This window comes from Fistularia commersonii, chromosome 14 (assembly GCF_037954325.1).
Source record: "Fistularia commersonii isolate RoL2024-O1a breed Wild chromosome 14, RoL_Fcom_v1.0, whole genome shotgun sequence".
Classification (NCBI taxonomy): domain Eukaryota; kingdom Metazoa; phylum Chordata; class Actinopteri; order Syngnathiformes; family Fistulariidae; genus Fistularia; species Fistularia commersonii.
The window spans coordinates 12996676-13015633 of record NC_141297.1 but is presented as its reverse complement, the minus strand read 5'-3'; the positions used below and the strand labels follow the sequence as shown (position 1 = coordinate 13015633).

The following is an 18958-nucleotide window of genomic DNA, read 5'->3' as shown; positions in this document are numbered from 1 at the left end:
AGAAAACTCAAAAATCCTATCTCAAAATATTAGAATATCCTGGAAAAGTAATTCTTGTTGTTTTAATTGCATTACAGAAGAAAAGGAACTTTATCACAATATTCTAATTTTCTGAGACAGTCCTGTAGTTTTGTCAGGGGGAAGCCGCCATTTCAAATATTTACCACATGTTTGAAATTTGAGTTGAATTGGTCATTTTGAGGATTACATCTTTCATTGTTGTTCACATGGCAAGCAGCTTTATCAGAGTCTATCTCAAGAAAAAAAATAATAATCTGATATCATTTTGGATCAAGTGCTTGAATGGTGAGGCGGCAGATGGGATCTAATGTGTGGAGTGATAGGCATCTATTTACATCACACAGAAAACACATTATTTTGTGCAGTAAGTACCAGGTAAGATGTCGCTGCCGATCAAGTAGTGTTTCAGTGTCAGAACCTGCCCTTTTTTTCGAGAAATAGTAAAACTTTGCCATTTTTGGCAGCAATAAGGCCAAGTAGAGTCATTGGTAGAGCTGACATCTTTCCAATCAGAAGGTCAATTGTTTCATCGGCAACTCCTCCAGGCTGTGTGCCGCCAGTTACCATCATAAAGGATGGTAACTGGCAGCCATATAGGGCAGCTCTAACCCATCTCTCTTTGCAAATGTGAATGGGCGAATGCAATCCAGCGTAACACTTCAAGACTGCAAGGTGATGAAAGCACCTCATAAGAGGACATTTACTCATTTACACTTTTTTTTTTTTAAACTCCAGGAAGATCTGAAAACCTGCATTTCATTCCATTCTTTACATGCAATGCAGAAATGAATAATCATTTAACAAAGACTCTTGGCTTTTCTCTGTTTATTTACTGTCATTCCAACACACAATATTCCTTTGTAATGAAAGAATTGAAGTAGATAAAGGACTCAAGGAGCAGATCAAATTTCCTCCTCCAGTTGAAACATCTATGTGTCAGAAGGCAGTTTTCTTAAACTTGAAGAATTGCAACTGAAAAAACAAAAAGCTTTTGACTCCCGAGCTGTTTTATCACTTGCAACACCAGCGATGAGCTTGTGTTTAATCGACCTTCAGCCCCTCCTTGATGAGGTTCATCTCATAGCACAGGGTCTCATAGCGATACGCCATACGGATTTGGGCAACGTTGGTCTTACGAATATCATTGCCCTCAGGACCCTCTTTCAGGTAGTTCTGACCCAAGAAGTGGCATTTCTCCTGAAGCACAGAAAAATAAACAAGGTTATGATCTATTATATAATACATTTTAGCAAATTTTGGTTCTGCAGTTATTCTGTTGCGCCATCAATGACTAAAGAAACCTTTCAGATCTTTAAAAGGCTAATATCATATGATAAATCAAATGTTCATAAACTTCTTTCTGTCCTACCTCATGAGACATGCTGCTCTGGAGCACACTGTTCCTGGAGATCTCACACATGTCGCAGGTACTTAGCTTAAAGACTTGGGCTGCAATGGCGTACTCCTCCATCAGGGGCTCCTGCAGACATAAACATCCTAAATTTAGGTGTTTTTTTCCTTCTTCGTCTTTTCCTTTTGGCTTTTCCCTTCAGGGGTCGCCACAGCGAATCAACCTTTTCCATCTAACTCTATTCTCTGTATCCTTCTCTCTCACACCAACTACCTTCATATCCTCTCTCACTACGTCCATAAACCTTCTCGTTGGTCTTCCTCTCGACCTCCTGCCCGGCAGCTCCAATTCCAGCATCTGTCTACCAATATATTCACTATCCCTCCTCTGTACATGACCGAACGGTGTCAGTCTGGCGTCTCTGACCTTCTCTCCAAAACATCTAACATGTGCTGTTCCTCTGATAGACTCAGTCCTGATCCTATCCATCCTCGTAACTCCCAAAGAGAACTTTTACATCTTCTTCTCTACAACCTCTAGCACTAACTCCTGTCTCTTCGTCTATGTCACTGTTTCTAGGCCATTCGGCATCGCTGGTCTCACCACTGTCTTGTGCACTTTTCATTTCATTCTGGCTGGCTTTCTATCACATACTACCCCTGACACCCCTGACACTTTTCTTCACCCGTTCCAACCTGCTTGAACCCGCTTCTTCACCTCTTTTTCACACTCTCTGCTGCTCTGGACTGTTGACCCCAAGTACTTGAAATCCTCCAACTTCTTCATCTCCATTCCCTGTAGCCTCACCGTTCCACAAGGGTTCTTCTCATCCACACACATATACTCTGTCTTGCTGCGACTAACCTGCATTCCTCTCCTTTCAAGAGCACACCTCCACTTCTCAAGATTTTCCTCATCCTGTTCCCCGATCTCACTACAGATCACATTGTCATCTGCAAACATCATGCTCCATGGAGATTCCTGTCAATCCCTATAATTTCTCTCTGACTTTTCTAGAAATGATTTCAATTTTTACATTTTTTTTTTCAGCCAAGGGTATCTGATTTTGTACTCCATGTCTGAGAAAATGCTAATTTTGCACATTTGTTTTAGCTACTATGGAAAAAATAAAAAGGTTTTTAAGGTCTGGTCATTGTTTCACTCACTTGGTACCCCTCCCTGGCTGTTATGTCTAGGTTCTCCACAAAAACCATTTATAGATGATTTTGCCCAGAAGACGTGCATACAACTATAGTACATTACACAATACAGTGAGACGTCTTGCAATGGACTCGGACCTTGGTGTAGTGGAATTGCATGGGGTCGTCAGTGGACAAAGAGACCACCAGGCCTTTCTTGTGAAACTCCAGCAGCGGGTTTTTGGCGTACTCTAGGAAGAGGCTGTTGTTGCTAAGAGGGGACATGGCGATGGGGATCTGGGTCAGGAAGTACAGGTACTGCAGTACAGGACTCTGCAAGAATTAATCAGATGTTAATTGAAATATAGTCAGCTTTTTTTCAAGGCTTTTCAGACAAGTAGAAGTTAGATAGACAGATATTACTGCAAAAATTAAAAATATATATATTTTATCATGTTGTTTCTCTTATACTGTGATTCAGGAAGCTGAAAGCCTTTGTTATCACTTGAGAAGAGTGTGGTTTCTAGCACTGTGGAAAGACCTATGAGGTACAGAATTATGTTCACTGCTGAATATCAGAGTAAATCTATAATGTATGAGACACTAAATTTGTCTCTGTATCATCAGTCTAGAGAACTGACCTTCTTGAGGTTAAGACCGTGAGAGATATTGTCAGCAGTCATGAAGGCAGCCAACAGATGAGTGACAGCGCCAGCTTCACCACAGTGAGGCCTGAACATGAACGTGTTCATGCCCCTCTGTCTGGAAAACACAAGACAAGCACATTGTCATACAACAATCTCATCTCGGAGAAAGTGCGAAATGCGACATGTGACACATGAGAATTTAAGATCATTTTTCTCACATGAAGAGAGGGAAGAAAAGTTAGAAAGTTAGAAAGATTTAGAAAACAAAGCTACCTAATAAGGAAATGTGGTGTCTTTAATTTTTGGCAAAGTGGACATTGACCAATTCCGATATTTCATTTGTTCACTAACAGATAAGAGATCTCAACTTCAACCTGATATTTATTTCCAACTTAAATGTAACTTGCTTTCAGTTAATTTTTTTCTGATGTCCAAATTTTTCACTGATTGTGCAACTCCAACATATTGAGGTTGGTATTCACTCAAAAAAAAATCCCATACCGGTTGGGGTTGAGCCAACAAAATTTTCCCACAGATTGCTACTCACCTCCGGAGCTGGTTGAGCACTGCTATGTTGGCATACATGTAATAGATGTAGTAGGTGTAGGAGGGGTTCTTCGCAATGTCCCACTCCTCTGGTTTGGGGCTCTTAGTAGAGAACATGTGGCCGCTGTGCTTGGACTCATCATCCACACTGTCAAAACCTGTCACCTACATACCAGAACGGAAGGATTTGTTACACAAGCCAAAGGGAAAAGTGAACCTTGTCTGATTTTTTTTCCCCCACAAGTAATAATTCTAGTACATTAAATGCATAAGAACATATACAGTGTGAATGTCTATGTGTATGAATATAATGCTTAAAATGCATTTCTATTAATTTCTGCCCACCAGTTTTGGAAAATAAATACTTTTCCATCCTGAGAGAGGTTGTTTCATCATCTTCTTCATAAGTATAGCTTTAGTGTATTAAAGACGGTAAAAGATAAAACTCAGCACTTGAGCACTTGAGGCTCTTCTGGCTCACATGCTTGAGGAAGATGCTGAGCTCTTTGTTTGACTGTGGGTCAATGGTAGCCTGGAACACAGGAAGGAAAATGTTCTCCAACATCTTGCCAAAGTGGGGCACGAAGTTTCTGCCCCTGAAGATATCACTGAAACACAAGGGAGAACCAGAAGAATACATATCTGATTTTTGTTCATCGCTGCAGCTTTATAACAAAAGCTGAATACTGTGTCCTTTTTATTTGACTGACAATGACCGGTAAACACTTTTAATCACTGTGATGCCACAGATAAAAAGAATAATTAATGTATCTGCAAAAATATCAATTGCTGTCCATCAGTCTCACCATCGACTCAAACATCAAGAAATGAAGGACTGAGTTTGAAAGACTTACTAGATCCTGGGAATTTGAATCATCCATTTGAAGTTTGGGGAGTAAACTCTGTGCTTGACAAACCAGCTTGAGAGCTTGTTCCACTCATTGGGGTTGGAGCCATAGATGGAGAGACGGGGTTCAGCATACTGGTACTTAGCATCCTCCAAGTCACTGGCTACTTCCTGGTTCAAGCAAATGACAGATCAGGCTCTAGTGACATGAACTTCAACTCAGCAGACTGTTGAATACATAATAGGAGGCATCCCCTTCTCAAAAGATTGACTTCTACAAGTATATCAACTGGAGGTTAGAGTCTAGGTGCTTTGAACAAAAGGTTCATTCCAATGATTCCAAAACTCTTTTTTTTTCCTGAAGTGTTTCTTTTTTTAACAATGTACTGAAATATTGAAACTGACCTTGATGATGGTGGCAAAGTACTCCCCATTGATGTGGTTTTCTGTCTTCATGTACAAATCACGCAGCTCGCTGGCTCCAACAGGGTTGTACTTGGCATTGAATTTATCAAAACGCTGGAAGGTTTGTCTTCCCTTCAAAGTAACCACAAAGAGACAAGTAAGACCCAAAAAGATTTTGACCTTGAAGGATCATGACTATGATTTGATAAAGATATCATGAAGGACAGTTTACATGTAGGTTCCCAGCTGTTTGACCTGTTGCCTTCTGGCAGGTACAACAGGTGTATCAAAACAATAACTAACAGATTCAAAGAGTTTTTTTTTTTTTTTTGCAAACCCGTCACCACCCTGAACTCTCGTATGCAACAACCCAAGCCATCAACATACAGGACTGCCTCAGAAAATTAGAATATTGTGATAAAGTTTTTTTTCTTCTGTAGTGCAATTAAAAAAACAAAAATTACTTTTTCATGATATTCTAATATTTTGAGATAGGATTTTTAAGTTTTCTTAAGATGTAAGCCATTATCAGCAATATTAAAATAACAAAAAGCTTGCAATATTTCAGTTGATTTGTAATGAATCCAGAATGTATGACATTTTTGTTTTTGTAATTGCATCACAGAAGATATAGAACTTTATCACAATATTCTAATTTTCTGAGACAGTCCTGTATTTCTGCTGTCAACTAATCTGACAATGTGCAATATATCTCAGCCATTACACGACAATCATGCCAATAACCAGTGAAATACTTGTTTACATCCTCTGCAATACTTTTCATATTATTTAGATTCTTGTTTTTATCTCCACCGTCTACAGAGTGAATTTGCTCTGCCTTGAGCTGTTTGCACCATCTTCATTATAGAGTCAATTTGCATTGTCTTGCACTGTTTGCTCTGTCTTCTCTAGAGTGAATTTGAACTGCCTTGTCCAGGGTCTATTTACACTGTATTGTAGGACTTTATCCTGTATATATTAGTGTAACTCACTGTTTGCACTGAAAGAAGAATTGCTCCAATCTTGTTGTAAATTCAGAAAACTGACAATAAAGGGCATTCTATTTTCTTCTAAACCAAAACACCATAAACTTTACGATACTTTTAACCCATTGTATGTGTTTTCATTCACCCTTGGACAGACCAAGGGAAAATGAGCTTCTTTTCTGTTTCCCTCCAATGTTATTTTGGTCATTTGCATAAAATGCTATATAAGGTCAGGAACGCACAGCATGGACATCCAGAGAGTCCACAGTAAGGTCATATGGATGCAGGTTGAGGGACTCAAAGAGCTCCTTCATGGTGACTTCACGGCCGTTGAGTTTGTGCACGATGCGGTCGGCATCTACGCGGTAAGACTTCTTGATAAAGCGCAGCAAATGTTTCTGGTTCATGCACGCAGCAGCATGGATGTGGGTGTCCACCTGGGAAGAGAGGACAGCCAGTGGGCCACTGAGATTTGCACGTTTTAATTGTGTAGTCTCAAGATAGAGCAGCAACTGACAGAGAGTATGCTCTGGAAGTTGAAACATTAAAAATGATAAATAAATTCCTTTTTTGTCATTTTAAATCTAGTCCATGTGGTTGTTTTTTCCATTGAATGTTTTATTGTAGCTCTAATGTTAACTGTTGTTTGCAGAGTTTGTAACTTTCAGCTACCTTCCTACAGTTGTAGAAATCCCTGTGGGGGTTCATCTTTAGTTCCCTCATCTCCTCCATCTCATTCAGCATCTCATGCACATTGAACTTGGACATCAGGAACTTCAGACGGCGGTGAGTGTAAGTTTTACTGAAGATCAGAGAGGAATCACAACAGATGAACTGTCAGATACCGGAGCATTTCCATGACTAATGCATCAAAAATGTTTGTTATTGTCATAAAAGTCTTTGCCTGCTTTCAAAAGCTTGACTACAGAAAGCTTTGAATAAATACCTTGAAAAAATGCTTTGAATAAAATTATGGAGGAACATGGTGAGAACTGAAACTTTTAAAATGCATAAACACACTCTTAGACTCACGTTGGGCCCTGTGCAATGAGAGCGATGAGGAAGTTCATGTCATCGATAAAGGTGGCATAGTCAGGGCAGGGCATGTCTTTGGGCTGATGTTTGTCAGCAGCTGCGGCGTCATTGTACACGTAGATGAGACCATCTTTCATACGAGCAACATAACCCAGATTTTTTGGTAGGTCGCTGTTTTCAAACGGGTCCTCGCCATTCTTTGGAGGAGGAGTGAAGACTATGGAAATGTACAACAATTCAGAAGTTTAGAGTTGTGACATCTTTTCATGGAAGCTTTCACATAAGCAGCGTCTCCTCACCTGGTTGCACCTGATCTTCGGGCTTAAATGCCTCACCCTCCATTTCACGCAGGTACTGCGAGGCCGTCCTTGGGAAGCGCTGATACGCCAGTCTCATGTATTTCTCCCTGATGGTCAAGGCCCGATACAGACCCTTACAGGACAGCTCAAAGTCATCCATGGTGACCTGAGGAGCAAAGTACAGGTATTTTATACATTATTGATAACTGCGTCCTTTTATAGTTTCATATTTGGAACAACACGTTTGTATCTGTAGGTCACATTTTTACTGTCTTTTGCCGCACATCAAAATCTCTTGCTGAATGTACAGCTTTATGAAACTGTTTTAGTGACTGATTATTGATAATTTCTTTCAGGTTTTTCGAATCTCTTGTTAGTTTTGATCCATCTCTTATTAACGTCTTCATTTATTTGCTTGTTTGCATAGTTAAATGTGTATTTATTTACTTAATTTGCTCGGTAAATATTATCTGCATACTTTTCTGCTGTTGTGTCATTATACCTTGTCAATGTACTTTTTTTTATTATTGTTCTGTTAATTTATTTTTTTTTTTCATGGAATCAGATATTTGTGTTGGGTATTTAACAGTAATAATGCTTTTACTTATTTGTTTTTTTTCTTCTCTTCTTGTCCTTTGTGCTGAGTAAAAAAAAAAAAAATAATAATTTGGACATATATCGACTGACTCCCTGGGGTCTAACTTGGTCAGGGTATACAGTAGATGGGGGTGCTTCACCTGGGATGACTTTAAAATGCAATACAAATTATTCCTTTATACAGGCTAGTTTTTCCCGACATTAGTCATTAGTTTAAAAAATATTGTCTTTGTTATGTCATTTTTCCCCCAACTTTTAAACATATATTGAAACATAAACAGACATTTCTTGAATGGTTAGATAGAAATATCATTCTGCACACAGTATTTCTTTCCCTCTGCAATTTCAGACCCATAGTCATGAAATCTGAGCCTCCGGCAGCAAGAGGTGACTTCCATTCATGGGCCTGTCATTGGGAGTCAGGCTGAGAGGTCACTGACACACAGACACATATAGCCACTAAAATTCAATGTCAACACCTCAAACATTCACATCAAGTCTATCTAAGGATCTCTCGTTACAAACACTGATAAATGATCTTGAAAAAACAACTAAAAGTTTCTCAAAAAATACTCAAATTGTGTTCTAAAAGACAAATACAGAGATCACAAAATTGGGAAAATTGTTTAGACTCCAAAGATGAGCAGACTTATCTTGGAATAAGATTAAAACTACAGCCCATAGCAACAGGCATTATATTTTCATCCGTGTTGAACCTAAAAGCTGTTTTTTACGCTTCAGATGGTGGATTATTTACATGAGGATGACATTGAGTCAACTGATAGCTGTTGTTAGATAACCAGTTCGATAAAATGTAAAGCTTAAATCCACAGGTTTGAAGAAGAATAAAATCACAGGTCTCAAAGTCTGTTTTTCTGTCTGATCTGCAAACAAACAAGTTTAAACCCTATTATTTCTAACACTTGTTTGACCGCAAAAGTGACCTGATATGAACTTTAATGAGTTCTTGGAGCTCTTAAAGGTTTAGTACTGCTTGTTTACTTGTGGAGCCAGGAGAGTTGTGTTCCTCACCGCCACACTCTTAGTGTGAATAGTTTTCACCTTCAGACTCGAGAATATCTCAGTTTGGGGATTTTTTCAGATGACATATCCACTGACATATCTAAATTTGACTACTCTATACCGTTGCACAGAATCTGTATGATATTACTTAAATAATCTGTACTTATCATCCCCGTGTTTTAATGCTATGCTGCTCTAGTGTTTTTCTGTATGACAGCATAAAGTTTCCCCTTTCTTTACCAATTAGTATAGGTGTTCAGGAATTTGCAATTGTTTTATCAGGAAACCTGATAAATGTCAAATGATCTGGCTCCTAATTCAAATTAATTAGCACTTTACTATTATTGTGCTCGGTTAATCTTACTGGAAAGTTCATGAAAAGAAAATGTTACCCCAGAGGCGTAGTCTCCGATGATGGCTACTCTCTGGAAGTCAGGTACTTCCAGGTATGTGGGTGTATCCACTTCCACAGATACTACAGGGGCAGTGACAGCAGCGGCCGGGGTCGCAGCAGCAGGAACAGCCATGGTGCGGCATCGCCTCTTCCTGTTGAAGATGTGGTACATCAAAGTGTGAACTTCACTGTCTCATCGTCAGATATTTTGCACACAAAATATGTGTCATGAAGCCTATCAAACAAACCAAGTCACAAGCCATAGGTTTTTAGAGAAAATAAACACGATTTATTTTTGGTTTTCAAAACAGTAGATTTGCTCTCACCGTTTCTCAGAATTATCATCAGTGTGTAGGTGGTGGGCCATCTCATGGTGGATGATGGGACAGTCCTCGGATACGTCAAACATGGAGAGCTCATCTCGGACGGACTCATCTTTGGTCTCAGACGCAAAGACCTGCTCCGCAAAAGCTCGCATCTTATCATCGGTCTCTGTCAGGCATGGCGCAAATGTAGACAATGAGAAAACAAAAGTGCACCATTGTCCGTACATCATGCAGCAATATATCAAAAAAAAGTAATGATTTTGAGATGAGCCAAAAACATTTCCTTCTGCCCGAATGACCGCTGAGTGATGTTTTTGCACAATTAGTGAAATCTTGCTTCATCTCTGACATTACAAGCACATACCTCACCTAACAGGCATATTCTAGCGCATGCATCATACATGTTACACTGTCTGCTGCCTGTTACAGACACATTCTGTATCCCTGCCCTCTGAGCTGAAAACACAGAGTCCAAAGCAAAAGGAGGATCTACAGGGATGAGTCACAAACACACACATAGGGTTTCATTCATAATTAAGAAATTGATTTTTTCCTCTCTCTATTTCGGTGTCTTTCTCTGTTTAATTTGTTCCATTTGCATACTGTCAGATAAGATGTACCAATACTTAATCATCGGTACACAAAGATAATGACACAAAATGAGGATCTTGTAAAAATGACATTCCTTGCAGCATTTAGGCTTACTGACAAATAGTACAATGCACAGCATGAGAGGTGTCTCCTACAAAGCCGACATCCTTCTAGTTTAAATTCTATGCAACACATGCAACAACTAACCAACAGCCAAGCCTCTCTACTCTAAGATGACACCTCCAGCAGTACACATTTGGCTCAAATTTCCATTTCTCACACTGCGTACTTACTGTGTTGACCTGATCATGACCAACAAGAGTGCACCGCCCGGTGTAAAGCCCAGAAAAGAAAGTGTTAGAAAGGGGGGATGTTATTTTCACATTACATTTAGGTTGTTAAGCAAGAACATATTGATATCAAAAGTCTTCATTTGTTTTATGATATTAAACTACAGTGCATATGAACAGAAGGATTTTAGAAAAGGATGCTACCTCTGTTCTCTGACGCTTATACGTTATATAAAGCAAAGTTGTAGATATGGGTTAGAAAGAAAATGAAAATGATATATTAATTCTGGTAAATGGATTAGTGCGTATGAAGTAGTAGAATGAGGGTGGATAATGGAGAGGACAATGGAATGTTAAACAGAATATCAAATTGAAGGCAGAATAAATAATATTTTGTTGAAAGCAGAGGCACTGCATTATATTTTCAAATCCAGTGTTGATTTCCAGCCTTGGTTCTCCCTGCAAAGCAATTACTTATAAATCATATTCCGAGGAATGTCACAACAGTAAAAAGTAGATGACCCCGTGATAGGGTCATCCACTTTTTACTGTCTTTCCAGCTCTCAGGAAAAAGTAACATGTACTACTCTTGTGACTGGGTCTAACCATCCTGGATATAATAAGTGCCTCACTCATTTAAAGATGCTCTTTCAATTTAAAATGATGATGATGAAGAAGACGCATTAATGAACATTACATTACATTACATTACATTACAGTCATTTGGCAGACGCTTTTATCCAAAGCGACTTACAAAAAGTGCAATTCAGAACAGCCTCTATAGTTGCTATAGAAACCTTGGCTGCACTCAAAAACGCTCTTTTGGTGATCGCATTCCTACAATGAACCATGCATTTAACCTTCATCTCGAGCCACATACTCACACTCGCTTCCTCCTTCTGCTGAGTGTGCAAAACACCCCAGTCAAGATGGCACAATCATGGGTTGAAAGAAAACCATACAGATTTGATGACGTAATAAACTTTTGTCAATTGATATAATAGTTATTGCTTGTTTTATTGACGGGGCTGGTCCGAATAGAAACGTGATGGATTTTTAATCTAGACTTTCCACGAGAGTCATTTTGTGCATTCACCAAACTTCTGATTACAAGTATTGCAAAAGTAGGTTGACATTTATTTAATGTTTTGCTATTATGTTTGTGTAATTTCTAAGAGATTTTCTGATTTGTTTGACATTCAAGGTTTTTTTTTAAATACTTTTGTAATGCCTGTCAATTTTTAGAAAATCCACAGCGTATTTTTAGGGGATGCAGGAGTACGTTCTTTTCAGGGTAGATAAAAAGAGCAACTGATGCTGCTCCATATCCAAACATTTTGATCATATTCATATTATAAGGTCTGCATTACAACCCTGCAGTGATTGTCCACATTTTCATCACCAGTGGAAATAACCCTCAAACACCCCATGAATTATAAAACGATTACCATTCAACTATATTAGCTCTTTGTGCGTTGCTATTTTATTTGGAAAACCTGTGGTGGAACAATATCACTTCACGATGTGGTAGTTGCACCATGTCTGAGGGAGGTAAGACTTTAAATAGCAACTGTGACAACAGTATTCAAAATGGTTGTCATGCAACAACTGTCTACACTGTTGACCCACTGAAATGTTAAATGTGAGGAAAACTCAATAATCAAAAAGCCTGTTCCAGCCATTAATTTAACCTGTTGGAAGATGCCGACAAAAAGTCCATTTCCTCTTGACATTTTGAAACCAGATAGTCTTTGACTCCTATCTGTCACATTTCAGATCCTAGATTTGTGGGATGAATTTTGTGCACTAAAATTTGAATTAATTAATAGTCTGGTTGCAGGATTTATATGACTGAAACAGCAAAATAGTAAAAGTGAAAGAAAACTGAAAGCAACTGATTGATAACACATTTAAAGTGATGCGTTTGGATTCCTGAGATGCTGTCAAAGAAAACTGTCCATTTTGTGACAAATGAGCTGAAAAAAAAAAGCCGAATATCCATGCAAAATTCAAACTACAGAAAAGAATTAAAATATCCAAGAAAATCTGAACATTATTTGAAAGGATTCTGCAGGTGAACTGCACTAGACTTGAAAGAATCCCCAAAAAACAAATAAATAATGGGTTTTGAATCATCTGACAGCCATTATGTAGGACTTCATATTATCCCGTTGCTTTGAAGCTGTCAGGACATCTAAGTTCCCTCAGTTCCAACCCACAGTGGAGAACGGAGAGAAACTTCCAACCTGCGCAGATGCTTATGCAGCACTTGTTATGAACATTGTGCTTCTCCTCAACAAACACATGTGAGAGATTCCTGACACTTTTGGACACACGACGAATGAAACAGATCACGCTCTTAATCAAGGCCGAAACGCTTATAATGTTAGAACTTTTGCACAATGATCCAAACCCTCCTCCTGCTGCTGAGTACCTCCACTTCACTTGGGCATACTCACCTGGCACTACGACTTTAGGCATGGTGACGTTGCTCTCGAGAATTGCTCCCTGACGACTGGTGAAAGGTGGTGAGCCACTGGACCCCTGTAGTTGGGAAGTGCAGCGCTGGTGCTTGGTCCCTGTGATATGAAGCTCCCTCAACCTCAGTTGTAACTAGAACCTGCTGTACACGCCTAGAAGTAATAGGGAACTCATATGTGTTCAGCTCTATTTTAAGTGCACCCAGGACTCGTGCACGGTGACATGCACGGCCAGTAGACAAAGAGCCGGGCATGTGTGTGTGGTGGTGCTGGGGCTTTCGTTATATAACACCCTGATAGCCGCCACAAGTCGCCCTCACATCAGTCGGTTTATAGACGGGTTCATCTTGATTCAGATTCCCAACATACCTTACTAATGACAAAATTCAACCTGCTGCTCGAAATTATTAATGATGATGCAGATCCAGAGACAACCGGATGTACAAGCTGTCAATTAATGTTACTTTGGAATTCCTTTCATATTATGCTGCTCTAAGTATCAGAACAACGTTTTTCATAACATAGCTTAGGTTTAAGCTGCACAATTGGCTGTTGATGCTTCACCAAACTGGGTTTTGGTTTTTAGGCAACACAATAAGTGTGTGGATTGAGACCACATTATCCACTTAGTGGACTGTTAAGGTTCAGTCTGCACATCTTCTGAGTCAACATAACAAAATAAAACGTCTGAACCTGGATTAGGGTTAGAAAGAAACACCATGATCTGACCTGTAATAGCACAAATCAATTTGATGGGGAACTTCTGAAACAGTACAACTCCTGCAAAGGGCCTAGATAAACAAAAAGTGCGGCATAGAAATGTGCTACATGCAATACTGACGCTGCCTCTGGATTTGCATTGAAACCCAAACTCGACCTGCACATTTCAGCTGATGTTATGAACACGCAGAGGACCACAACACACTGTCCCAGTGGTGTTTGTCTGTGCTCCGTGCTGCCCAAACATTTCTATGAGATGGTAAATTCAAAGGGTTATGTGATGTGTCATGGACTTCAATAAATCAACACCCATTAAAGATATGAAAACTCTTTAAAAGGAAGTGTGGACATAAACACTGCAACACTAAACAAAGTGAGCGGACCAAGATCTTATACCAATAGGTATGAGGAGTCCTTAATGTTTTGATTTACACTTTTAGCTGGATGAAAAGTACACAATTCCTCATCCCTTAATGGGATAAGCTTTTTGCTGATGAACAAGACACCACAACTGTTTTCTTTTGAAATCTACTCACTTTATAAAATGGATATTGAAATCTTTGTGGAATTATTCACAAAGCAAACATTCTGGGTTTGCATAAACCAAACATTGACTTATCTACTTATTGCTACATGATGCCACTGAGAGACACATGAAAAAGTACCCGTTTTATAAGCGTGTCTATTTAAAGGCATATCACCAAACAAATGTGTATGTAGTTGAACTACATTAAAAAGCACCCAAAGAATGTTTATTAATATGACCAGAAATGCATCACTATTTCTAATAGAAGAAATTCTCATTGTTCCAGGTTTGCTGATCAAAAATGATTGACATGGAAATGCAATTCAAACATTTTTATTAGTTTGTTTTGGCCAACCTTGCCTGGATACATTATGTAAAGTTCTCTCTGTTCATCCTGAGATGCTGAGCAGCTTGAAGTCAAGTCGTCTATTTTTGGAATGTGTTTTCTTAAATGTCAGGGTTCCGATTACATTGCCGCAAGTTAAACAGATCAAATTGAGAATGAGCAGTCAGCCCTCAGAAATTGAAATACAAATATTCTTAATCGTCATACGTCTGGAAATATAAAACCTGCAGCAGATAGTAACTCCTCATTGTATTACATGTTCATGAAAATTCTTACAGAAGAAAGAAGTAAAAGGATTTGTGATACTGCAACCTAAATATCTGTCATAAACAGGGTTGATTCTTCAGTCAAAACAAATTATATATAATATTCAAAGTGTTGCTAGAACAACAGAAAAAAATTCAACGAAAAAATGTAAAGATAGATAAAAATAAAAAAACACAAATCTGAATCTCAAATCAAGATGTCAAAAAACAAATTTGGTAGTATGAGTGAACCCAGGGAATAACAGAAGGAGCGACAGCAAATTGAAGGAGGAAAGATCTGACTTTTCATCGTTACTAACGTGAGAGACTTTCAGCTGCTGGGCACATGGAGGTCATGGGCAGGAGGGAGCGCAGTGTCCAAGTTTTCCCGGGTCGTATTACCCACATCATCATCTCCCCGACTGTCAGATGCTACAAAATTACAACAGGTGCTCCTCTTTCTGGTCTCTAGTCCGACTGTCATTTAAGGAACTCCTCTTTCCCTTTCCTGTGGCTTTCTATCTACTAAAATATACTATAAGCCCAACAGCAATCCAAAATGATAAAAATAAAAAAATAAAATAAATAAATCCAAGGCTATACATGGGTCTACAATGGTCTGTTGTACCAGAGGTATTAAATATTATACAAAATAAACACTGTTTATTGATGTCCTGATGGAGAAACACCAGAATGTATCTTTATGTATGCATCATCTTTTTTCAATTGAGCCTATTTAGATTATTTCTCTTTGAATTTTGGATTTTAACTCAGTGATTTTTAGATGATGTTCATTCAGCCAAATAAATAAATGAATGATTATTGGCAAAATGAAGTCATTTTCCATTACTAAATTATGTGGGTTTGGGTATTTCTGGGTATTACAGTGTTTCATTTATTTCTAAAAAATATGCTTATATGCAGACAGGGGATTCCATTTGGGAATGCGTAATATTGTCATATTTAGTATTGAATATTGATGGGGTTAAACACACTCACAACAACAGAACCATGGTTGTGCCCACAGAACCATTAAAATAGACCCTTGCAATGTGGAATCAGTGTTAAAGTATTATTTTGCCTGTGACTTAACCAAGAAATATTTAGTAAACCGGAAAGATGGCTTTTAATTCTTTGAAATGACATGTAAAGTTAAGTTTCCATGAGTGGAATACCAGCTCAGCATAGCAGTGTGTGAGGAATGACTAACATGTGCCCTTTCATAATCTACAATTTCAGCATGTTTACATGTTCTGTTGGATTGCTATCTCCCTTCCTGCCATAATAACTGGGGAGGAACACCCAGTCTAAAAACAGCGAGGATGCAGTATTTGTAAGTGTTTGAAGGGAGTTTTAAGAGTCTATCTTAAATAACACTCCCTAATCAATATCACTGCAAAATGATAGCCTCAGCTACTCAAGATGTAATTCAAATGCAGTGACCAAGTTTTAAAATTACAAGGTGCATTAGTGGCATTTGGCAATTTGGGCAGTTTATTTTATTTATTTTCTTATGTAAAAAAATATCTCCAAAAGCATTGTGCAATGAAAAACTGTTTAACTTGAAAGTTGTGACATTGCAACTCCATGGATGCCAAATGTTGTTGAAACCTCACAGAAAGAAAAATGTTCTTTAAACAGCAAAACAGGAGCCATGTATGATGGGCGGGATCATAAACTATCCTCTCGGAAGTGTAATTGCTCTTAATTGGTCTGTTTCCCCCAAACCAGACCACTTAAACATAGCAGATGGGTCCAAACGTTTCTTCTGCTAGAAGAACAAAAGGTAGGTCCCACTTGTTTATCTTTATGGGTTTTCTCTTATTATAGATATTTTTCAAAACCATGTCCTCTATATATTTCTCATTTCCCAGGAAGGCTTTGTCACTGTCGCCTGATGGGGCAGATTACTGTGAAAGCAAATGACGATCATTTAGTGGTTTCCACGACTTCCCCTCATCCAGAGTGCACCGTGCCAGTGTGACGACTTTTTTAATTCATTTTTTTTTTTTTTTATCATAGATTGGATAAAATGGAATTAAAGGTTTATGTGGAAGGTGTCCCACGTGTGGTGTGTGGAGTTACAACGGAAACCACATGCCAGGAGGTGGTCACAGCATTGGCTCAAGCTCTGAGTATGTGCTTCTTTGCTGACATGTACAGGACTGTCTCCGAAAATTAGAATATTGTGATAAAATTCTTTATCTCCTGTAATGCAAGTAAAAAAATAAAAAAAAACTTTTTCATGATATTCTAATATTTTGAGATAGGATTTTTGAGTTTTCTTGAGATGTAAGCCATAATCAGCAATATTAAAAAAATAAAAGACTTGGAATATTTTAGTTGATTTGTAATGAATGTATGACATTTTTGTTTTTGTAATTGCATTACAGAAGATATAGAACTTTATCACAATATTCTAATTTTCTGAGACAGTCCTGTATATATGAATAGATGAATAGTATCATTGTCCAACCAAACAAAAGCGCTGTCATCCTCATCCACAGGTCAGCCAGGACGCTACATGTTACGGGAGCGATTTAAAGAGTTTGAGAGGTGCATGAAACCCAATGAATGTATCCTGGAGACCCTAAACAAATACGGTGAGCAGGCAAGGGATGTACAGCTCACGCTACTGCACAGCGGACCCCCTGCGTGGGATGAAATGAGCAGGGCAAAAGTTGGCAGACACCAGCCTTGTCCACCTTTGAGAAGGAAAGAGGCCAGCAGCAAAACGCGGCGAGGCAGCGGCTCAATAAGTTTGCAACGGCAGAGCTTGCCGCCACTGTCCTGTTCGAGACGGGATGGCGAACAACCAAGGGAGGACATGAAAAGGCCAAAAAGAAAATCTCTGACACTTATGGAAGAGGCATGGGAATGGCTGGAGAGCTTAGGTAAAGGCAGCGTTTACAGCACTGCCGGTGACAAGGAACGCGGTAAGAAGACAGATAAAAAGAGTCGCTCTTTCTTGAGTCTCACTCTGTCAATTGAGAGGGAGAGCTCTGGCTCAAGTAAAGACAGGGGTCAGAAAAGTTCAAACTCAGACTTGGAACCTCAAACCTCCTGCTGTATGCAGAAGAGGATTAAAGAAGGGAGACACTCCACAAATAGTCGAGGGGGAAAATCTGATAACCTGGCCAACTCCACGAATGAAGATGAAAAATATCTTCTAAGGGAAACTATAGCATGTCAGCTCAGTTATTTGCAAGACTTGCAGAGCCGGATTACATGTGTAGATAAGGAGATTTTAGAGCTCGAGCAACAACAGAGAGCCAGAAAACTTGAAAATGAAGAGCAACTGAGAATGACCGAAGATGACCTGGAGCAGATCGAGCTTTTGGAGAATGAATTGAAGGCAGAGGAAAGTTACGAGAAAGATTTGCAGCGGCAGTTCCTTGAGATGAGGATGATGGCTGCAGACTGCAAGGCCAAACTAGAAGAATGCAGATGCCAAGTACAAGGACCTAAATTCTTCCGTGCGGAAAGCCTTCCCCAAGACGACATTGAGATTATCTCAAACGTGGGTATAAAGGAAGCAAATGAGATTTCAACTGGCCTAGAGGACCAAAATCAGGAACATGAGGAGCCAATCGTCGATCCATATCCACCCAACCAGATAAAGCGACGTCCTACGGGGCCCACTGAGCTGAGGGAGTGGTGGACACGCTGGGCTGAAGCCAACAGCTTCAAATCAAAGGCTAAAAAGAAGGAGATACATCGCACTGAGCTCACCATCTATCTCAGCAGCACCAAGGTTTGATCACTAAAACAAGTCATAGTGAAATTAAGTGAATGCTTCATTGCCTATTTTCTTTTTTTTAATCTTTTTTCTCTATAACCCTAACCCTTAATAACACTGTAAATAATTGCCTTCTTGTCAGAAGATAAATATTTGGAGAAATCGCTGATGATGTCAGATGATGGATTAGAATGAGGGCACTCGCACATTCAAGAATTTAACCCGTATTTCAGATTCAGATTACAATTACTGTTTTGACTGAATTTCATGTGATCACTTTTTCAATTATAGGAACTACACCAGACATATAAAGAAAAACAAACCTTCAAAATGTTAGAAAACTGTTGATTATTGATTTACACTGACTATGACCATCTCATCACCAGAGTAACAAATATCAAATAA

General features: G+C 38.9%; 2 protein-coding genes across 3 annotated transcripts; one reads left to right on the top strand and one right to left on the bottom strand.

Moving 5' to 3' along the window:
• Positions 1-829: 829 nt before the first annotated feature.
• ampd1 (adenosine monophosphate deaminase 1 (isoform M)) lies at positions 830-13112 on the bottom strand. 2 transcript variants are annotated; one of them, XM_086159066.1, is made up of 15 exons: positions 12957-13112; positions 9617-9782; positions 9289-9442; positions 7277-7442; positions 6975-7194; positions 6615-6744; positions 6185-6379; positions 4957-5088; positions 4559-4722; positions 4186-4312; positions 3706-3869; positions 3153-3273; positions 2671-2844; positions 1391-1501; positions 830-1218 (listed from the first exon to the last, which is right to left on the bottom strand). In XM_086159066.1, the coding sequence occupies exons 1-15, from the start codon at positions 12976-12978 to the stop codon at positions 1063-1065; spliced, it is 2202 nt and encodes a 733-aa protein (XP_086015192.1). In that variant the 5' UTR covers positions 12979-13112; the 3' UTR covers positions 830-1062. The 2 variants fall into 2 exon arrangements, with proteins under 2 accessions (XP_086015192.1, XP_086015193.1); XM_086159067.1 differs by lacking the exon at positions 12957-13112 and adding an exon at positions 10501-10604.
• A 3429-nt stretch (positions 13113-16541) lies between these two features.
• rassf11 (Ras association domain family member 11) lies at positions 16542-18692 on the top strand. The gene is made up of 3 exons (XM_086159065.1): positions 16542-16600; positions 16837-16949; positions 17322-18692. The coding sequence occupies exons 2-3, from the start codon at positions 16847-16849 to the stop codon at positions 18572-18574; spliced, it is 1356 nt and encodes a 451-aa protein (XP_086015191.1). The 5' UTR covers positions 16542-16600; positions 16837-16846; the 3' UTR covers positions 18575-18692.
• Positions 18693-18958: the final 266 nt, after the last annotated feature.

Bases quoted from the DNA above. Each gene is read 5' to 3' on its own strand.
- ampd1 (XM_086159066.1), bottom strand. From the start codon at position 12,978: ATGCCTAAAGTCGTAGTGCCAG. The intron at 9,783-12,956 runs GTGAGTATGCCC...CATGCCTGACAG, and splicing joins GCCTAAAGTCGTAGTGCCAG to AGACCGATGATAAGATGCGA. The intron at 2,845-3,152 runs GTCAGTTCTCTA...TAATTCTTGCAG, and splicing joins ACGGTCTTAACCTCAAGAAG to AGTCCTGTACTGCAGTACCT.
- rassf11 (XM_086159065.1), top strand. From the start codon at position 16,847: ATGGAATTAAAGGTTTATGTGGAAGGTGTCCCACGTGTGGTGTGTGGA. The intron at 16,950-17,321 runs GTATGTGCTTCT...CCTCATCCACAG, and splicing joins AGCATTGGCTCAAGCTCTGA to GTCAGCCAGGACGCTACATG.